This window comes from Lissotriton helveticus, chromosome 1_1, assembly GCF_964261635.1.
Source record: "Lissotriton helveticus chromosome 1_1, aLisHel1.1, whole genome shotgun sequence".
NCBI lineage: Eukaryota > Metazoa > Chordata > Amphibia > Caudata > Salamandridae > Lissotriton > Lissotriton helveticus.
The window spans coordinates 284,515,828-284,537,503 of NC_136057.1; the positions used below are offsets into that span (position 1 = coordinate 284,515,828).

A 21,676-nucleotide genomic window follows, 5' to 3' on the forward strand; every position below is an offset into this window, starting at 1 on the left:
GCATATCTCAACAGGCGTCTCACCTTCTACACCCCTCGCCGGCAGCTTTGCTCCACCGACCTCGCCCTTGCCGCCATCCCACGCATCCACAGGACCACCACCGGCGGCAGATCCTTCTCCTACCTCGCGGCCAAGACATGAACACCCTCCCCACACAGCTGAGACAGACCCAGGACCTGCTGACCTTCAGGAGCCTCCTCAAGACCTGGCTGTTCGAGCAGTAGCTGCACCCCACCCCCGCTCAGCGCCATGAGACCCTCACGGGGGATTAGTACACTTTACAGATATGTGACTGAATGGAAATCTGTTCCTCCAAATAAGATCTTAGCCCTGGCGAGTTACTGTTGGTTGCTCAAGCGTATGGAGAACTCAAAGCTGAAGCCTTAGAAACATCAAGCAAATGGACAATCTTCAAAAAAAGCAGCAGGTCTCCGACTGTCCACTGCGTAATGGGAGATTAGTTCCTCAGGATTTCTTTTAACTATCCTTTGCACTCCCTGATGAGTGAGACTATCCCCCAAGGAAAGGTCTCAGTTGATACAATCACTCACTTGGATGGATCTCCACATGCACCAACAAGCTGTTTGTTCACCCCGTATGCAGTAGACATGGAAATGTAATAACTGAGAGCACGGTCAGGGTCAGTCTGCACAAATTCTCATCTGGCTTAAATGCAAGCAGTGTGAGGTGCAAGACGAGAGGTGGCAACTAAATACGATTGGTTCAAATGAAGGGTTTGGGTTTTGAAAACACTATCCAGGAAATCAACTAACAAGCCTCGGCTAAAGTATTCGCTCAAAGAGTTTTGAAGGGAGGACACTTTACATCACAACCATGCAAGGGCTCAAAATGTGATGCTATAGGTTACATGAAATGCCAGTTAGATTGAAGCTGCCATGAGATCCATCAACTTTAAAACTGATTTCTAATAGCCATGTTCTGCTCAAGTAGTAGATTTGTCGGACTCAAGCAGTAGCTTTGCCTTGTTTGTCTCGAAGCCCCAGAAACCTGTATGAGAGGTAACTCCGGTGTTAATACTACCGCCTACTCTTTAGTGTTTATATAGCTCTGTTAGCCAGCTTGTTGGGTGGCATGGGGGTGTCGTACTTCACGTATGCCGATGACACTACTCTTTAACCTCAGTCCTCATTATCAGTTGCTCAACCAATTTAAGCATGCTTAAATCAGACTTTTACCAATATCAGCTAATGCATGACCACACATTTATTAACATTCAATCCACCCAAGACGGAACATTTGATCATAGGACAAGATAATGCAAATCTTTTTCTCCCCACCTTGCACCTGTTAAATCCTTCCAATCATCTGAGAAGGCTAACAAGCATTGGCATAGCCAATAGGTCTCGCCTTTGGGACCATATAAGTGTTTCGTCATGCAACACTTGATGTTGTTGCACCAAGGATACTGTGCTGGATAACTAAACACTTATAAAGTCCCAAAGGTGAGACTTATTGGCTATGCCAATGCTTGTTTATAATCGTGAATGTATCTGTAGCTTGGTACTATGCCAATTCCACCAGGAGTACCAATAAGTAGATTTTACCTACTTTCATGCTACTCTCATTCCTTAAGTAATTTACTTAAGTCTATTGTAAAGCGCTCTGATTCTCTTGGTAAAGTTCACGCTATATAAAAGTAAATAGATAAATAAATAAATAAATAGAATTAACCAGGATGAAATTACATTGGAAAGAGATGGAAGCACGATGAAGGAAGGGAAAAAGCTTGAAAGTGAAACAATGAATAAGACATAAATGAAATGCACACAAAAAAAAGTCCATGAACTGGTGAGGGTGGAGGTTAAGTGAGGAAAGGAGGAAGCAATGGCTTACTCACAGGCAGCACCACAAAGACGCTGTACAGCAACACAACACCACCAGACGCCAAAGCCTCCTCCTGCCTGAAGAGCCGGGGCAGCTGCCGAAGAACTGCAGGCAAGCCGAGCCCGAGAGCCAGGGTTAGACCCAGAGACAGCAACACTAACGGGGCGGCTTGCCGCACCGAGGAGGGCGGACGGAAGCAGAGAGCCCATGTCTACCGCCGACGCCTGTCTGTGCCAGGCATCAGCTGCAGGGTACAACTACCAGGGGCGGTCCAGGGTGGAGCAAGCCACGGAACAATAGCAGCGAGAACAGAGCGAGGCTCGTCGGCTCCCATTTCCAGCAGCGGGGCTGTATCTACAGTAAACGCTACCCATGTGCACGAATGTCATTAACACTTGCACAGATCAACAAGCTCACCAGTGAAATACCCTCTGCCATCTTTTTATGGGAGGGATACCATTATCTATCGTTATCCATAGAACAATCTCAAACACCCGCAAACATTGGCATGACAAAAACATTTTTAATTATTGGAACTCTTTTTAAATTACTAATTGGAAGCGATGGTTTGTCGGAAAAAGGGCGACATTTCTTATTTTGATCACAAGTGTAGAACCCAAACGCGCCAGTAATGCTCAAATACCTATATAAACGTGGCAGCCATGTGTTGCAGTCCTGTAGTTAGATAGCATCATTATTTTTAGCTTACTACGAGTATAAACTGAGTCAATAGAACCTAAAGGCTACATAAAATGTATGTTATATTTAAGATTTGTTCGATATTTCTAAGTTGCTTCACTTTTAATTGTGTAATTGCTCTTCCTGGAAATGTCTCCCATTTTAATAGAGTCGCCGGTGTTCCATTTTTTAATCTTTTTTGATGAAATCGCTCTCATCGTAAGATATCCGCCACGTGTACGTACACTGAGAGGTGTCACCCTTATCGTCCTCTTTTTGTTTCAATAGTCAGCCTCGCCTCTTCATTCAAAGAAAGGCTAATACCTTACCAAGGTTACATGAAGTCAGAATGCAGAAGTGGTGAGGAACAGATGCTGAAGAGTTGTGTTTTGGAGAGGACCCTGGTTCGATTTCTAGTCTTGAAATAAGGCGAATTTACTTATTGATTAGCCCTTGCCTGCATTTGACAATGATAATTTACTTTTGAATGGTATGCAGTAAAATATAGTATTGAATATTTATTACCCACATATCATGAGGCAATATAATTTATCACTGTGAACGAAGTATGTCTATATATTGAAAATGTAAAAAGAGGGTTTCAGAAAATTCGGCAAATTTTACATCCTCATTAATTTGTATGGAAATGCAAGTAGTTGAATTGATAGGAAACTTAAACAAGCATAGGCCGCGCGGCCGTAAAAGGAACGCCGCGAGCTGCGAAATGAAATAATAAAAAAAAAACGTGAGTGGTGACGCGAGTAGTGAGCACACGCGTGCACGGCGGGAAAAAGTGCTGTGCACGTCGCGTGCGCTTATGCGCGTTCTAGCAAGCTGGTGGCCGACAAGGTAGAACTTTTTGAAGCAGCTACTAAATGTCTTGCAAGAGAAACACATGCGCTGACTCTAGCGAGACCTAAAAACAGCTAGACTCACAGGGCACAATGAATCAGCAGGCTACATGGTTTTAGCAGTCGAAGATATTAAAGAACATTTGACCTTTTATGGATACCCACCATCACAGAACTATCACTCAAGCCCTAGTCTCATTCCATCTTGACTATGGGAGCACTCGTTACTTGAATGCCCCTTCCTATGAAGCATCCATCAGGAGCCTGCTAAGCAAGTAAGAGAAAGCCTAGATTCCTTAACCCCTTCAGTGCTAATGACAAGGGTAACTCGTCATGGAGTTTCCATTGATTTCAATGGAAATTACATTAAAGTGCCAGAAGATGCTTAGCATCCAAGTGGTTAAAACCTTAGATCACCACACCTTTGTGCAAGCTTTCTATCATGAAATTCAGAAACCTTTTACATGCCAGATAAGTGGGAACACATACATATTCCTCATGCTTTTCTCTTCGTAATAACATTTTAAGAGTGAATCTGTAAAAGGCTGTTTTATTTATTTACACTACTTGTAAAGTGCACAATTACCTCTTAGGGTGTCCTCGCACTAAGCAACAAAATCTACAACTCTTGAAGGAAGATTGAAGGAAGATTGTATCCCTCTTTTACTATCTTAAGGACTCACTGGTGTGAGGTCAGACCTATCCGTTGCACACAATGCTGCAGGTACCCCCGCCGGTCCCTCCCAGAGGACCTGAAGGGACCGCAGGAATCTTCAAACCCTTAGCCTGGCCGCATGGGAGCGGGAGGAACCAGGTACCTGCCAGTGATGGAGGGATGCCCCACCTGCACGCTGGCCATCTGCCACCATGCTTGATCACTGCAACATAAGAGTCCCCAGATTGGGTGGTGGTTCGAGCCATGCCAGCGGGCTAGGATTAGCCCACGGTCAAAGGCGCCAGATGGGAAGAGTAGGGTTGCTACCCCTATTTCGCATGCCTTAACCAAGAGGGTACTGTGTTCCGCGTACCTGCCCGTGACCCGTTACCCTCATCACATCCCCCCCCCGACCCCAGGGAGGGAAACGCTGCTGGAGAGTTTAAATCAAATGTCATAGTCGCCTCCCGGCCACCACCCGGCCCCCCCGACCTGCAATAACCCCAGGGAGGGAAAGGCTGCTGGAGAGATTAAGTCGCGTCATAGCCGCCTCTCGGCCACCACCCGGCCCCCCCGACCTGCAATAACCCCAGTGAGGGAAAGGAAGTTGCAGAGAGGGGAAAAGACGCGCGAAAAGCGTATATCCCAGCCCTCACAGTGAGAGCCCTGAGAGCCCTGAATACCTGCAGAAAGTGGAGGGAGACGCCGGGCAAAATCGGAAGAGAGCGGGGGAAAAAGGCGCCAGGGGACCTAGGCTCCTTAAGAAGCAAGGAGAGGCAAGGGCCTTTCGAGTGTAATGCTGTAAAGGGCACGGGCACGGGTATGGCGCAGAAGTATCTATAAAAAGCACAACAGAGGTAAGTGGGGTAAAGGGTGTTTTCTTATCACCTCCCCCTTTCTTTTATTACCTTTATTCATCCTAAAAATCGACCCCCCCAGTCCTGAGGAAAGTATCAAGGATTAACGGGCGGAGTCAGCTGGGGATTAAGGGCAGATGCATTTTTTATCTAAAAAGTTCCTTTGATGGCACCGAGGAAGAATAAAAGCGCGTTGGGACAGGCAAAGTCTCCTAAAATTCCCACAATGGATCCAAATACTTCGGGGGGAAGCCCTGACGACCTAGGGCCAAAACCAAGGTCCAAACGCACTCTAAAGAAAAAAGAGAAACCCCTCAAGGAATCATCGCAAGTGGGGAGTAAGGGGGGTATAGCTTCAAACTCCCTGAAAGACTTTGTGGGAAAACACTTTAAAAGGGTTTTCTCACCAGTTAAGCCCCTTGCGATGGATCAGGAAACAGCCGGGGAGGAATCCTGGAAGGAAGGCACCTCTGTTATATTTGATGAACAAATGGTGGACTCTGAAATCTTAATTAACCAATCTTTACAGTCTTTAATTGCTCATAAGGGACCTATAATGTCACCCCGACTATCCTCGTCCCCAAAACTATCTATACTCCTTGACTCAAAGGGAACAAATAATGAAAATCAAGGACATAAAGAGGATGACTGTTCTGTTCAGAATGGAATCTCGAAGGGACTTGAGGCGTACGATGAGCACACTATAGGGTCCAAGGGTACCAAAGACTGCAATCAATCTCTACAGCTTAATCCAGAAACTTCAACAAACCCAGCCTCCTCTATGTTGGATTTGATATTAATGTTGCAAAAAACACTCCAGGGAATCTTGGAAGTGACAATGTTAAATCATGACATTTTAAAAACACAGAATTCACACCTCTCAAAAATTCAGGGTGAATTACAAGGAATCAGGGGCCAAATGCCCTCAATGATAAGACCAGTTCCTGACCTCGTGCATGTAACACCCACTGGGGTGGGGGGGGGAGGTTGGGAATATAGAACCCCCCGTTGTAAATCATGAAGTCTACATCTCAAAATGGCCTATGCTTGTAAAAAGAAGGGGCGAGTATAAGAGACATACCCTACCAAGACAGGGGAGACGCATTAGGAAAAGAGTGCAAAGAAAGGGTAAAATCAATAAGTCTAACGGAACATGTGTTAAAATTTAAATCTCCAAAAACTAAGAGAGAGAGAGCGAGTAGAGTAAGAATAGGAAGTACAGAGAATCCGGTAAGGAAGCAAGTAATAAAAGGATTGGGTAAGAGAGAACAAAATAATAAGGGGAAGCAATACAACGAGAAAGCCATTGAAGCTAGATCTAATATACAACAACTACATAGGGGGTTAAACTTAAAAGAAATGGAGCCTAAAGGAAACCAATGGTTGTATTTTGAGCAAGTAAAAATCGGACGGGGCGGGAAAAAAATGAAGAAGAGCTCGTATTTAAATAGATCACTTCTTCTTAATTCATTCGCCCACTGCCCTAACTTGAAAGGGATCGGCACAAAAGATCTCCGCCAGGTGGGCTTTCAAGTAACCCCCGATGGAAAATAGTTTACCACGGTTCAAGTTTATTCTGACCTGGTAAAAATCGCCATTGAGAGAGCAGAAAGTGAGATACTAAGTGGTGTAGGGTTAGGCTTAGGAAATCTTAATATTATAACAAATAATTCTGCTCCTGAGGACTCTTGGAACAATTGGAGCCTTAATATTGGCCCCCAGGAACTTCCAAGCAGTACTTAGAGGTATCAAATAGCTATGGGCCCCTTAGCGACGTGGAATAGGCATCAGGGCAGCCATATGGCCTAAAAGTAGTCTCCTGGAATATAATGGGGTTAGGAAATCAAATAAAATTAGAACGATTAAAAGAACTTGCAGAAAATAATGTGATCCTTTGTATCCAGGAGACCTGGTTATGTGGCGAGCCCCTATAGTGGAAGGGTTCCGTCAAGCCTACCGACCGGCAGTAAAATCTAGATCAGGACGCCCGGCAGAGGGTTTATTGACGTTATTATCTACAAAATCTGTGAAAAATGTATCCCAGCTCACTGTAACATGTAAATGGCTGCTCTGTAGTAGAATAACCCTAACTGCTGTTGGTAATAAGAAAGAAAATGTGTTGCTTTTAAATGTATACATGCAATGGGGTGCCCAGGAGGAAAATGGAGCTGAAATGGAAAATTTTAAAAATGATGTAGTTCTTCTGGGTGAAAAGTACGATTCAGATTTGATTTTGTTGATAGGTGATTTTAATCATAAACTCAACCCTAAGCGGCATGATCTCATGTATCTGGAAATTTTAGAATCCAACAATATAATCCAAGCAAAGTTTCCCGAACGCTCATGCTCTCGGCATGATGTAAGTTTGGGAAACTATTTAGCGGCCAAGAGTTTTCTCTGCTTGAATGGCAGGTTCCCACAAGACCGCCCGGCAAAGAAAACTTTTAAACAAGGGTCACAAAACTGTCTAATAGATTATGTTTTTATGCCAGCATGGAATTTCAATCTAATAAAGGGCTTTAAGGTCAACCATATAGAAGATAGTGACCACAATATTTTAGAACTGGAGTTGGTACATTCCCACGAGATTGTCGCCGAGAAAGTAATTAAACAACAGATGGATTATCCTAGGCGAACTGAAGAATATATAGAAAAGTTAACCAGGCTCCAACAAAATATACCTTTAGGATGTACAGCTGGTTTAGATCTGGCCTGGTATATTGATAAGATAAACCAAGTGGTACAAAGCATCAAGGTTGAACTCAGAACGGACGCAAAGGCCAGCAAGAGTAACCAAAACACACAGGTCAAGAAAGGTAACTGGTTTAATACAGACTGTCTAAATAAGAAAAGAGAACTAAGGAGAGAACAGTGCAGTCTGCGTAAAAAATATGATAAGGCTAGAGCAGAAAACCTCGCCAAATTAAAGAAAGACTATATCATGCTTCTTAATAGCACAAGAAGAGCCCATAATGATATCTGTTGGGGTAAATTGCTGGAGGCAATAGAATCAAAGAACATACGGCTGTTTTGGAATCTAGTCCGATCAGGATCAGAGGCACCAGCCGCTTCAATGATCTGTGTGGTAGAAGAGGGTGCTTGGGAGGTTTACCTGAAAGAACTATACCCAGCGGGGAGAGAAATTGAAGAAGAAGCGCAGGGGGACTGGAGAGGTCTAGTAGACGATCTAAAACCAGAGTTCTCAGTAGAAAATGTATTTAATACGATAAAGACCCTTAACCTAACAAGAGCTGCTGGCCCAGATAACCTGCCTGCCCAGATAACTAAGCTATGTACACCTTGGTGGGCTGAATTTTTCTCCAACATGTTTGTAGTAATCCTAGAACTAGGGATAATACCTAGTAATTGGAAGGGTGCGATAATTAGACCTATCCATATAAAAGGGGACGTCAACGCACCAAGGAATTATAGATTAATCAATCTACTCGATATTGGAGAGAAAGTTTTTGCCAAGATAATACAAGGTAGGTTAAAGATTTGGGCAGAAGAGAGAGCAATTATCCCAGTGGAACAAGGTGGCTTCAAAGAAGGCCACTCCACAATAGATCATTGCTTTGCCCTATGGGCCCTGGCTCGGAAATCGATAGAACAAAATGGGAAGCTACATTGCGGTTTTGTCGATTTTCGAGCAGTGTTCGATTCTGTGGATCGTAATAAACTTTGGGAAGATATGTTAAAATATGGATTACCGGATGGCTTGTTGATGATCCTAAAAGAGCTTCATAGTGGGAATTGGGCCCAGGTCATTAGAGATACGCATGGGGCTTTAACTCATAAGATATTAGTAGGGAATGGTCTTAGACAGGGGTGCGTCTTGGCACCCCTGCTATTTTCAATCTTTTGGGCAGATCTTCCCGCGGCACTTGAAGTGAAAAGAAGCGCAAGTCCAAGAATGAATGGGCATAAAGTGCCTTGCCTTTTATATGCTGACGACCTAGTGATCCTGGACCAAACTGAAATAGGACTCCAAAGGAAATTAACTGCTTTTAAACACTATTGTGATAGGAAAATATTGACAGTAAATATGGAAAAAACTAAGGTTTTATGCTTTGGAAAGAGTAAGAAGAATTTTAATTGGTTCTTGGGTGATGACAAACTAGAGGCAGTTAAGGAATATAGATACTTAGGCCTCTGGTTTGATAGTGCGCTAAAATGGCGTACCCATCTGGAGGCTCAAAAAGCTAAAGCCTTTTCATCCAGATGTGGGCTAAAAAAGTTTAATAAAGTATATGGAGACATCACACACAAACCAATGATAAAGGCATTTGAAGCAATGATCCCCCCCCCCAAGTATTGTATTGGGCGGAAGTGTTATACTTGAGTGGTAAACATGAGTGGGATCAGGAAGAGGGAAACATTTTTCAAATGTTACTGTCTTTACCTAATTGTACAATGGTTCAAGCAATTAGAGTGGAACTAGGGTTAACTTCTTGGAGTGTACAATACCAAATGGCCCTGGTAAGATTTTGGAAGCGCCAACAGCCAGGATTGACGCCTAAAGTCTCACAATGGTGTAGAGAGGAAATCCAAAAAAGTAATCTTGGCTGGGCAAAGGATGTGAGAAAAACACTCCAGAAAATATCTGGGCGCCTTAATGTGAGATTTACCCAGAACGCCCAGATAGGTGACTTTACAAAGAGAACACTTAGGGAACAAGGCCAGACGTTCTCAAAGGCACAGGACCTAGATTACATGCTGGAGAAAAAAAATCGGTCCAGTGGTCAAACAACTCTTTGGTAAATGAAGGCTGGTTCCCGTATCTTGATATATTGCCTAACCAAGGGTTAAGATATGAAATACTAAGGTTCCGGGTGGGGATTAACCCCTGGAAGATAGATGGGAAATTAAAGTCCGTACTGATTGGCCCAGAAGGTAAATGTAACTGTGGGCGGGGCCTAAGAAACGATATGTTACACATATTGCTTGATTGCACATTTGTACATGATTTAAGGGAACTGTTTTTACGTCCTATATTCCTATCACATAAGATAATTTCACGTGCCCAGGCGATTTGCTTACTTACAGATATGCATTCGTTAGAAATTGGATTGGGTAAATTCCTGAAGGCCATAAAAGATTTTGGAAGGGAGCTATTGAAGGAGGGACATTGATTTTAAGTCCTTTTAAGCCTTTTTTAAATCTGTTTTTATTCTTCTAGATATGTGAGAACTTCCATAAAATTTGGATTTAATGAATTGCGTGTCTGAGGAAGTCACCCTCTTTTAATTTTTCTTTTTTAACCTGTATTGAATTTTAATTATTTATGATGTAGTAGAAATTTTGTCTGTTCGTACTTTTTGGACTCCGATTGTGTTTGTTTTGTTTAGTTTGTTTAAAAGACTATGGTCTAAATAAACAAGTTTCTCTCTCTCAAGAGGGTACCCTTGCTGCACCAGCTCCTTCTCGTCTGCCCTGCCACTTGCGAGTAGGGCCTTTTCTTAGTCGCCCAAAACACAGTCTTCCTAGGATGCAGGCGTGGGAGAGCCCGGGATTTTGTAAGGAATACATCGCAATTTGTTTTTTCCCCCCTCCAAGGTCGTGCTGGGTGAGCAAGGGTTTCGCTTCGGGAGGACCCGGGGGCCGAACAACCTGTACTACATGCCCCCACCCGAATCTCCTGCCAACCCATCCCCCCAGCCCCTGTCCCTCACTTGTACTACGGTAGGGGCATACAGGGTGGAGGAGCCTACCCTGCGTCCAGTTCTCATTCCAGCGACTGCAGACCACTCCGCCAGCCAGGGCACGCAGGGGGAGTGCTGGGCCCTCTGCCTACGGCTGTTCCGTCTGGCAGGCAGCCAAGGGTTTCATCCTGGAGCCATCGGTCGCTCATAATTTCACAGGCATCACATGCTGAAACTGCACAAGGGTATGTACTGCCTTTTTCTGAGCTTCAAACACATGTTTAGCCAAAGACTAAGGAGTGTCTTTTTTTTTTTTCTTAATCATGTTCACACATGGATTGTAATTACGAGTTTTAAGGTATTTAGCACATCAATAGTTATCTGATCTGTTAAATAACTCAACCTTAGTTAAATTTTGGCAGATCAAATCTGCCTAGATTTAACAGTAGAAAACATACAGCATTTACACATCATTAAGATTTTGGTGCGTTAAGCCCCAAATTGGCATGTTATTCGCCATGAACTCATAATAGATGTTATTTATCACATCCGATAATAAATCTTCCCCTTGGTATTGTTATTCATCAGTGGCATTGGCTTGTAATCAGGCCCTTAGTGTAATCAAGTACTGCTATTTAGGAGAGAAGAAAACGGAACTGGTGTAATCTAATGCAAATCATTCAACACTGGTACAACAGCTGAGACAACATTGGTGCTATAGTCTCATGAAAGTATGTAAAAGGTTTATCGGGTGCCAGCTGGATAATGACTATGCAAAGTGACTATTATCTTGTGGAAATGTGTTTTTACAGGTATACTAATCAATGGTATGGCAACATACTTGTATGTTTAATTGAAACTTGGGGAATCAAAGCAAAAATGTAGCAAAACATATAGTACGTACAAAATTATGTGTAGTTAGAGGCACATTCTCTAAAACTTCTACTTGCAACTCTTCTCCTGTCAGCCAAGAGATGTCGGTATCCCAACCAATCGGCTTCTTCTCTCTGCAAAATGGAAATAATAGCAGGTTATCAGACCAGGTGGTACCAGGTGCAAAAGCAAAATACGTTTGAATTGAAAGGGGTTGTCAGACTTGCAATCCATGATCAACATTAAGTTTGCTCTCCTTATTGCTTGCCTACCATGAACTGAGAATACACATGATGCCATTTTGTTTAAAAGACTGTTTGGCATACATAGACAGCTGTCCATATTTTCCAAAGGAAATACAGATATCAGAGAAAAATGGAAACATTTTTATTTCCGCGTTAATCATTCCTACTCAATTTTCTGTTCCAGCTCTAGCAACTGATAGGATTGCACACAGCACTCACATTGCTCATACTTGTCCGAGACATAGCGACCTTAAGCACCCTGCTATGCTATTCTTGCGCCTGCGCATAACCATAGTTGAGTTACATTAATGTATCCGCCGGCTGCCTTCTAAATTTAAATGTTGTATAGGTGAGTTCCAATTTCTTCTAATTTGCAGTAATGGCACTCAGTGTTGTTTACTATCCACAGTACGAGGCACGTCATATCGTTCACAATGAACCCTTTATCAGTCTCCCTATATTGCAGATTGTATGCGACTACATATTGTATTGTTACGCAATGTTGTAAAAAACAAAACAAAATGTTATAAAACATGTCTGAGGTCACATATATCACAGGAAAGGCTACAATAAGACTATGATCATGCATGTCAGTAATTGTTCATAGGATCCACAGCCTAGTGGCGCATCGTGAGTCTTTAAAAATTCTATTTTTTCAAAACTCCATGTCAGGAATTTCATCCCTGTATATATCAGGAAGGTGAACACCCTGCTCACATTTAGGAAAGAACTGAATACACACCTCTATTGAACTCTACATCATGAAGCAGTAACAGTCCACTCTTAAAAAACAGATATACCCTGTAACTTTGCCTTTGACCCAACACAACACTTTTGAGCTAGGTTTGCACAATATAAATACTACATACATACACAATAGTGAAACATATTCATTACTAACACCTTGCAATTTCTCATTGTGAATTGCTAAATAAAGTTTGATCCCGCCCCTTAAACGGAAGAAACAGTAGCTTACTGCTTAAATCATGGTGGCATACGAATCAAATTTATACATAACAGCTTACTAAAGAAGCACTGGCAAAGCAATGGGTCTGGATTAAGCATGCTAATGCCTGCAACCCCATCATCGCCTTCATCCATCTTCACAGGAAGTGGCATCACAGATTTCCTGCCAAAAACATATTTAAAAGAATCCAGGCAAGCAGACTTCATTCCCTATCATCCATGGCCACAGAAAGTGACATCACTGCAGTTCCCAATATTTAGAAAAACAAGAGCGACCCATATGTCCTTGTGAACTGGGTGTTGCTAATGAGCAAAAAAACGATGTTCACAAGGAACTCATTTACCACAATTAATACAAATTCTGCAAGAGGGTAGATATTGCTTGAATTATACAAAGACAGAAGAGCAATATGCAATATGGGACCCTAGTTAAAATCAGTCAGAAACGTAATACATCAATCCAAAAAAGCCCACACAACAGTCTATCAAAGTAGTACTCACTTCAGCCGAAAATGAGTATAGTTTATTTTGTAGCACATTGACACTGGACACCACAAACAGTACGAGGTACAAAGTACGAACTATATACAATTCTCATGTGATTGGGAGAACCCCAGTAAAGTGACCATAACCTAACGTGGCCTAGAAGTAAAGTGGGAAGTAGGGGGGGGGACAAAAAAGGTTATTGGTAGTGACAGAAAAGAGGAGCTTTCATAATTATAATATATTAAATTGGTTTTTTTGTTATTCTAAAGGCTCTGTCTTTGTTAAAGAAAACGGCGTTTCAACCCTCTCGTGATATGGGGTCTTTTCAGAACAGGAATTCTGGGGACATTGTTAGCACAATGTGTGCCAGGAGTAGATGTCTTCTGTGTTACATTCTGGCATTTCCAAAGTAGTACCAAGGGCTGGATAAGACTTATGCCGGTTACTATGAAGCAATGAACGAAGGGCAGCAGGTTGAGTAACCTAATCATGACCCAATGAAATGCAGAATTAATTAGTTAATTAGGCGAATTATGAAATCCTTTATCCTCCAGGAAATCCGGGAGGAGTTGGTAAGAAGTAAATCAATTAGACAGTTCCGTCATGCATTCTATGTCGTGCTGCGGTGCGCTTCCGTGACTTCTCTGGTTACATATTTCTCTTTTGTCTTTGATTAATTCAAGCAAGATCTACCTTCTTGCTGAATTTGTATTAACTGTGGTGAATGAGTTGTGTTAGAACTGGGATTTCTGATTGGCTAAGGCTTGCGCCAAAGCGAGGCAGAAACCACCACTCTAGTCAGGGCAAAGGAGTCACACGGCAAGATAACCCCTGCTCACCCCCTTGGTAGCTTGGCACGAGCAGTCAGGCTTATCCCGGAGGCAATGTGTAAAGCGTTTGTGCACGCACACAGCAACAACATCCCAGGCACACTACTAAAGGAACTCCACACAAGGTTATATAAAAATAACTTTAGTATTCTCAAAACACATCAGATAGTAATCACACAATATACATTGTGCCAACTGGAACGGGCAATATTCACAAGGGATTATTTACACAGGACAGTGCCACGTGGGCCACTGTCAGGATCAACTCTTAGCAGAAATTGGCACAAGTAAAAATAGATCATAAACCTACAGCCAGCAACTATTAGTAGTCACTGTACTCCACCTCAACCTGTAACATAAACTACATTATGTACACTCACATCAGGCGCGAATTACATTCTGCGCCAACCTCACCAGCATAAACACATTATGCCATCTCTCACTAGTCTAAACATGTTAGACCCTACCTCCTAAGTATAACTCACATTTAGGGGCGTAAAGCATAGAGTGAAGTACAATCTCACTAACACAAACCTACATAGGTAAAACAACCTCAATCATAAACCACAGTTTTAGAGGCATCAGATACAGGGTGCGCAAAACATACTAAATGCATTACATTTCCTAGCACCATATTTAGAGCACATCAATCACATTAGGGCCTTGCGCCTTATAAATCTACCAGCCCCGCTGGCCAACTGGCCATCCAAGAAGGGGCTCAAATGCCCTGTGTCCAGAATGTCAGGGCGCGCTGCCAACGCAGCGCCAGTCAGGGGTGCGCCATCTGAGCAAACCTAAACGTTGCAGCTGCTCACTACTTGCTGGGCAGCTGAGAACAAGCACTGGGAGGCCTAAACGCTGCAGCTGGCACTAAGTGCTGCGCAGCTGTGGAAGGCCTGGCACCTCTGTACCACGTCTGTCCCTCTCAGGGACTCTCAAATTGCGCCTAAACGGTGCAGCTGCCCACTACTTGCTGGGCAGGTGGAAATGAGCGAAGACAAATGGGGCATGGGCTCTCACTGGCCCTCCAACAAATGACTGCGCCTCCTGGAGCCATCTGGATCTAAAATTAACACATGTCCCTAGGAACACTCTGACCCCTTAAGCCACAATACCCCCGGGAGCACCGTGGTAAATAATGAGGCCAGGTTAGAGCCCCACAGGCTCTTTAAACTAAACATACCCCCTGGCATTGGAGCACACTGGCTCTGGGGTTCTGGAATGGCCTACGGGCCCCTCTGGCCCCCTGAACGATGATGTGTCCCCTGTTGGAGCGGCCCACAACGGTGGGACCGTGCAAGCACTAACACTGTGCCTCCCTACGCACTGGGGGGGCTTCTCAATCAAATGGACCCCCATCGCTGGAGAAAAGTGCCCACCATGGGCAGCACGGGCCCACAGGGCCTTGGGAACCTCACGGGGGGCCGTCGACACTATGTAGCCACGTTGGAGTGGCCCACTGCACACGAGGCCGCTCTGACTCTGTCTCTCTCCACCCCCCTCCAGCCACCAACACTCACCAGCTCTCAGGGGGCAGGACACTTCGCTGGGGACTCCTCTCTCCTCTGTTGCAGGACTGGCCTCACTCTTCCCAGGCTCTGCGGCGCAGGGAATCGGCGCGGCATACGTGGGTCCTCAGCACGCCTCCCCGCTCCTCTGCACAGTCCAGCGCGGGGTGGGCTCCCGCCTGGATTCTCTTTCGTACGCTGCCTCCCTCTTCACCCGGGCACAACTTCACCCAGTCCTCCGGGCGGCTTCACTGGCGGCAGCGGTGTGCGTGGGACTTCCTTCACGAAACCGGAAGTCCCGCCCGCCGTCAGGAGTATCGCTGCCTAACTTCCGTCCTCCTCTCGACTTGGGTCGCCGCGGTGATCTTTTTTGGGTGAAAAGCGAGGGGTAGGCTCCCTCGAGAACAAAAGTAAATGCAGAAGCGGGTTGGGCACCCGCGGTAGATGCTACTAAGCGGGGTGGGCACTGGCAGTAATCATACCATTAAAACGAAGACGCTGGGTGGGCACCTGCGGCACGCGACGGTAATCTCGGGGGAATCGCTCGCCGGGGATTCCCTTTTCACAACAGTCAGCGCCACGCTGTCAAGCCCCTGCATTCCTCCTGGGGCATTCAAACATACAGCGCTCCCACGGCACCCAGGCCACCACAAGCCTTGGCAAAAGCAACACTAGAGAAATCAATGGTCCCAGCAGCACCTGGAGGCATCCAGGAAGCAAAAGGGGACCCCAAGCAAGGGATCCTCCAGGCATCCAGGGGCAGGGCAGGGCCCAGGGAGGCAAGCCTTCCCCAGGGCCCCAGCAGCAGCACACCCCTGGTAGATTCAAGTCACTCGCAAGAACATTTTTCATGGGGTCACAGCCCTTTTTTATACACAAAATCCTTTGTCTCCCAAGGTGTAGGCAAGGGGCGAACGAGATGCAACTGGTTCTGGAGCACTATGTTTTGCTCAGCCCCTCTGTCTATTCACAGGATGGGACAGGGACATCAGACACACCACATGGGGTGAAGCCAGCATTGTGGAGGGAAGGCCCAGCCCTATTCAGGTCCCTGGTGCACTCCTCCCTCCCATCAACATGCAGATCACCCCATTCACCACCGGACAGACCCATCCTGACTCCTGGAGCCAGGCACACCAGCCAGCTCCATCCAATCACAAGCCAGACAGTCAATTCACATTTACTGCACAGACAGGCCAACTTCTAAAAGTGGCACTTCTCCACTAGACACAATAAATCTGTGGACATCATCGCGCAGAATTTAATCTCACGAGTTCGCACATACCAAACTTGCCCCTGCACTTCCCACACATCAGGAACTACCATGGACACACATATTCCCCATGCATTCCTATGGGAGGGCAGGCCACTCTTACCACACATACACAGAGAGCGCACACACTTTACACTGGACCACAGTAAAAAAGTGCACAGAGGCCTAAAATCAACAACACCAGGTTACAGAAACAGGCTAGGAAAATGCAAAAAGTTTCGGGGTGAACCTGCCAAAAAGGCCAAGTCCAACAAGTTCCTTGTGAACATTGTTTTTTTGTGCATAACTGCAGTTCCCAGCCTCCATTTGAACCTAAAGTGACATCACTTTTGGCCTTCTCCCTACTTTAATCAACTCCTCAGGTCATCCCACCTCATGGGTATGTCTAACAAAGGAAGAAAAGTAGCAATGTCATTAAATGTTTGTGCCTTTTCATGACTAGAAATTGAGTGGGGCCAGAACCCATGTTCCACGAAAGCTACAGGGTAATTTATAATCATGTGCCTCACCAAGAACCCCGTATTGACAATCATGCAATTACACCAAGACCTACACAAAATCAACACTAATATAGCATCCTCTCAATAAACAGACGCAACCTCATACACATCCCACTTACTGCTACATGCCCGCAAACTAGAGAACATGCTTTCTAACTCATGCTCTTTAACACTAATGCTCCAGTATTCCCAGGAACCAGGCATCACAGATCTCATCATTAATCCGAGCTTGATGTCCTCTTCATAACAGAAACAAGGTTCACAGTCATATCCTCACACTCCTTAGACAGCCATCTTCCCACAGGCAACAGCATCCACTGTTTGCAATCCACATAAGAATAGAGTAGACCTTGCGGTCATCCATAAATTCCTCTGGTCCAGCACTCAAAACAAGCAAGTGCCACAACTCCCTGGAGCTTCCCACTATCTATAACTCAGACCAGCACTTCCCAAGAGGTGTGGCGCCGCGGCTAGGGCGACTGACTCTGGAATCTGGGGATCACAGTTCGATCCCCGGCACCGGTGGCAGATTAGCCCAGCACCATGTGACTCTGGGCAATAGCTTGCTTAATCTTCCCGACGGCCCCAGCGCCTAGAGACCATTACGGGTGATTGTTCGCGCTTTACAAATGTGGATTATTATTATCTCATCTATAAGCCTCCCAGGAAGAAAAAGGACTTCACTGATGAAATCCTGCATCTCCTGGTCACCTCGTAAATCCTTGACCGCCACACCATCGTTTTGGGCTCACTTCAACCTCCCAGGAAAGACAAAACGAGTCTTAAACTCTCATGGTTGTATGTACTACGAGAAGATAATGACCACAGTTAGATCGGCCCAAATGCTATGGGCTGCGGGGAAAGTCACTTTGAGGGGTCTGTTATTGCTGGACTCTCCCATCCGCAAGAAACAACAGACTTAGAGCTATACACTACTGCTACACAGCCCTGAAGCTATAAAATTCTCCCTTAATGCACTTAACACCTGTGCAATGGAAAATACCCTAATTAAGTTGAAACAAATGCACTATGAACCCATAGAGAATGCTATTAGTCCTGCAGCTTCAACAAAGAGGCTCAACTGGAAGTTTCGGTGATGCACAACTTACAAGGTAATCTTATCTCTCACCAGGAGAGCATAACCAAGACTTTCACCTCATAACAAGAGACAATGTATGCATTGTTTGACCTACTGACACCATATTATTAACAGACAGGTTCCTGGTGACTCTGAAACTGCCATGTCTAAACAAAGATTGGTGAGGCCTACTGAGCTCCAGTATTTCACTTGAAAAGATGGTGTCTGTAAACTCAGACCTACCCATAAGTAGATCCCCGCAAAATGATGGTTCCCCAGGAGAGTTTTAGAAATCTTATTGCCCACATGCTTTCAGCCACCTTCCTTGAGGCAGGAGAATCAGGCACCCAGAGGCCAATTTGCAAAAATGCAGTGCCTACACCCCTTATTAAACTAGATTGCAGGTGATATCATATAATTAATAAACATGGATATCAAGATCTTGGCTAAGACCCTGAGAAGTAAGACATAACAGGCTGTGCCCTCACTCCTGCATCATTCACTAGTGGGTTCTATTCATTGGCGCTCATTCAAAACCATCTCAGAACCCTCGCCAATCTCTTATGGGACTTAAAGGACTGCTCAGATAAAAGGATCTCTTTTCTTTATACACCAAAAAGATGTTTGACAGAAAGGACTGGTCATACCTGTTTCTTATAAACAAATCTGGCCTTCAGCAAAACTATTTCAAAAGTCAAATGGCTATACTAGACTCTGACAGCTTGCATCAACTGTGAAGGATCGCTTTCCAAACCCATGCAAATCAAAAGGGGCAATTCACATGAACAAGATCAGAAGTAAAGATGGGATATTAAAAATAACCACAGAAGGCACCACAGAGTAGTGCACAAACATTTATAAAGGCAAGAATCTGGATCACAAAACGCAACCCGAATACTTAGAAAATATGAATCCTCAGCAGTTGAACAAGATATAATGGAAGACCTTGACAGCCCGATATGAGAAGATATAGCAAATGTAACCACAGGAATGCCGGGCAATAATGTGTCGGCCATATGGGATAGATTTTTAAATCACTAAGCTACTTAATGACTTGCCAGCTTACAAAGGTCAAAAAATCCTTGTGAAATGATTAATGACTCAGTCAAAACCATCTGTAGTTGTAACACCAAAGTTCTCAAGCATTTCAGTACCATATAACCTATCTCATTATTGAGCTATGCCATGGTATTCAAAATGTGATACATAAGGTGCCTGCTATTTATGTTGAAAAGATATAGCCCAAAAACATACTTCCTCGACAAATAGGCCTCATAAAAAGTCACTAGTGACAATGCCTGACTGGTTCTAATGTTGTAAACTGAGGTTTAAGAGACAAAACTCAGATGCTCCTACTCACCCTCAAGGCAAATAAGCTAATCAACAGTGTGAACTTAAGCTTTTTCCAGAAGACACTGGCACAACTAGGCTTCAAAATCACAGCCTTCATTCGACGTTATACAGCCCTCTAAGAAGATAAAAGCATACAAATAAAGATCACAGGCTACAGAAATCCTAAGAAAGATGTGAAAGGGATGTTCCAAAGCCAGCTTATTTGAATTTTAAACTGGAACCCTTAATACAAATAATAAAGCATCAACTTGTAGCGACAATAGAATCCAGTATGTTGATAACATAATATGCTTTCTAGGAAAACAACTCAATTCCTTCGTGCTCTAGAGGTCTTGGGCTTTGCGCCAATCTATCAAAAGTCAAAAAGAATACGCATAACATAGGGTGACAATGACAATCAAAGCCTGGTCATAGAATTTCGATTCAGTCAGTCACTATACCAAATCAACTGTTTGAAAAAATATAGCTAGGCCAAAGAATAAATAAATGTACGTCAAGAACATATTATTAGGAGCACATATAATAATAAATCCATTAACATAATGCAAAGGTGAAACTTCTTCTTATAACTGAAGTACATCATAAGTGACATGAGACAATGCCTATTGTCTCACACACTGCATTTTACAGTGCCTTTACATAGGCAAGTAACTCTGCTAACACTAAGGCAATTCATTAGAATTTATATCAATTTGTGGATTTAAGCCTGGTATCTAGTTACTGTTTAAATAGCTTTGTTTATAATTAGTAAAAAAAAGACAAAACAGCATAACAGGAACATTATATGTAACTCGCCACGAAATAATATGCTGTTTTTACCACCGTTTGTGGGGGAGGGATGGTGGGAAATGAATTACTTGAGGCCAGTACTTCAGAACTATAGCAACGTGAAATTTCTATATTGCTTGTTTAGAGCTATCTCCTAAAACGTATAGTACAAAAACTTAGACCGATATGGAAAGCATGAATTGAACGAGATGACAGTCCATGAGTACAAACGATTTTTTGCCACAAATTCTAAATGTTGCCAAGCATAAAGATTCTGACTGATATGCTCAAAACTATAGAATTTCATTTAGGCCAATAAGTTGTTTAAGATATACAGAAAACATCTTTGTAGATCTACATGTACATCTTTGTAGATCTATGTGGGGGGAAGTATGATTTCTAGGCCCCAAAGGCTACATGTGAAGGGCTCAATTAAAAAAGGATGTGCTCTCGAGCTTAAACAATCCACAAAACCCTAGAACAACGTCCTTTGGCTATACTTAAATATGTCTTCAAGCCATTTATATGCTTATGTTATAAAACAAACTGGAATGACCTTGATTAAATGATTAACAGGTAATTGTGTGCTTCACCCTAGTGACAGTTATAGAAACAAATCATCACTGAATATAATGGGTAACTCCCTTTATAAGTACTTAGACACAGTCTTGCTCCCGTCCATGAAAGAAGGGACAAGGAGCAGTGGAGCACCAGAATGAATACACATTGTGATTTAATAAGGAGCGGTGACACCAAAATGCATGTGCGTTGTAACATTGAAAGGGTGGTTGTGCTCAGAAGCCACATGAAAATACACTGCAAGTCCCTCCTGACAGAATGAGTTGGGCAGTGTAAGGGACACCGCTAAAATTGCCCACCATCTGAGAAACAACATGACTATTACACGAGAGAATGGACTAGTGTACAGCTTAGCACATTAAAATTGTTAATTTTCTTTTCTAGTGCCGCATTCTAACTGCCACCCTGCCTATGAAACCATTCCCCAAGGGAGAAAATGTAAGTTTTCAGGGATATGAACGGAATGGTGAGTTTTCAGGGATATGGACAAATGCTAAAAGATCAAGTAGCATGCCAAGCGTTTATAAGAGTTTGGGTGAATGTGACAGTGGTTAACAGCTGGCTACATGCACGAGACTGTGGCTCAGCTTTGAGTGTGCACGTTTAGTTATGATCCCTAAAAGGAAAAGCACACAATTAACTAATGATTTTTTAGACGGAGAATCGGAAACACTGGTTTGGCCATGGCA

The 21,676-nt window shown here is 43.8% G+C and overlaps 1 protein-coding gene across 1 annotated transcript in view; it reads right to left on the bottom strand.

Moving 5' to 3' along the window:
* BRAF (B-Raf proto-oncogene, serine/threonine kinase) overlaps window positions 1-21,676 on the bottom strand; it is an 805,579-nt gene that overhangs the window by 571,733 nt on the left and 212,170 nt on the right. Inside the window, exon 5 of the mRNA XM_078668198.1 lies at window positions 11,433-11,535. Coding sequence (XP_078524324.1) covers window positions 11,433-11,535 — 103 coding nt within the window. The remainder of the gene's footprint in view (window positions 1-11,432; window positions 11,536-21,676) is intronic.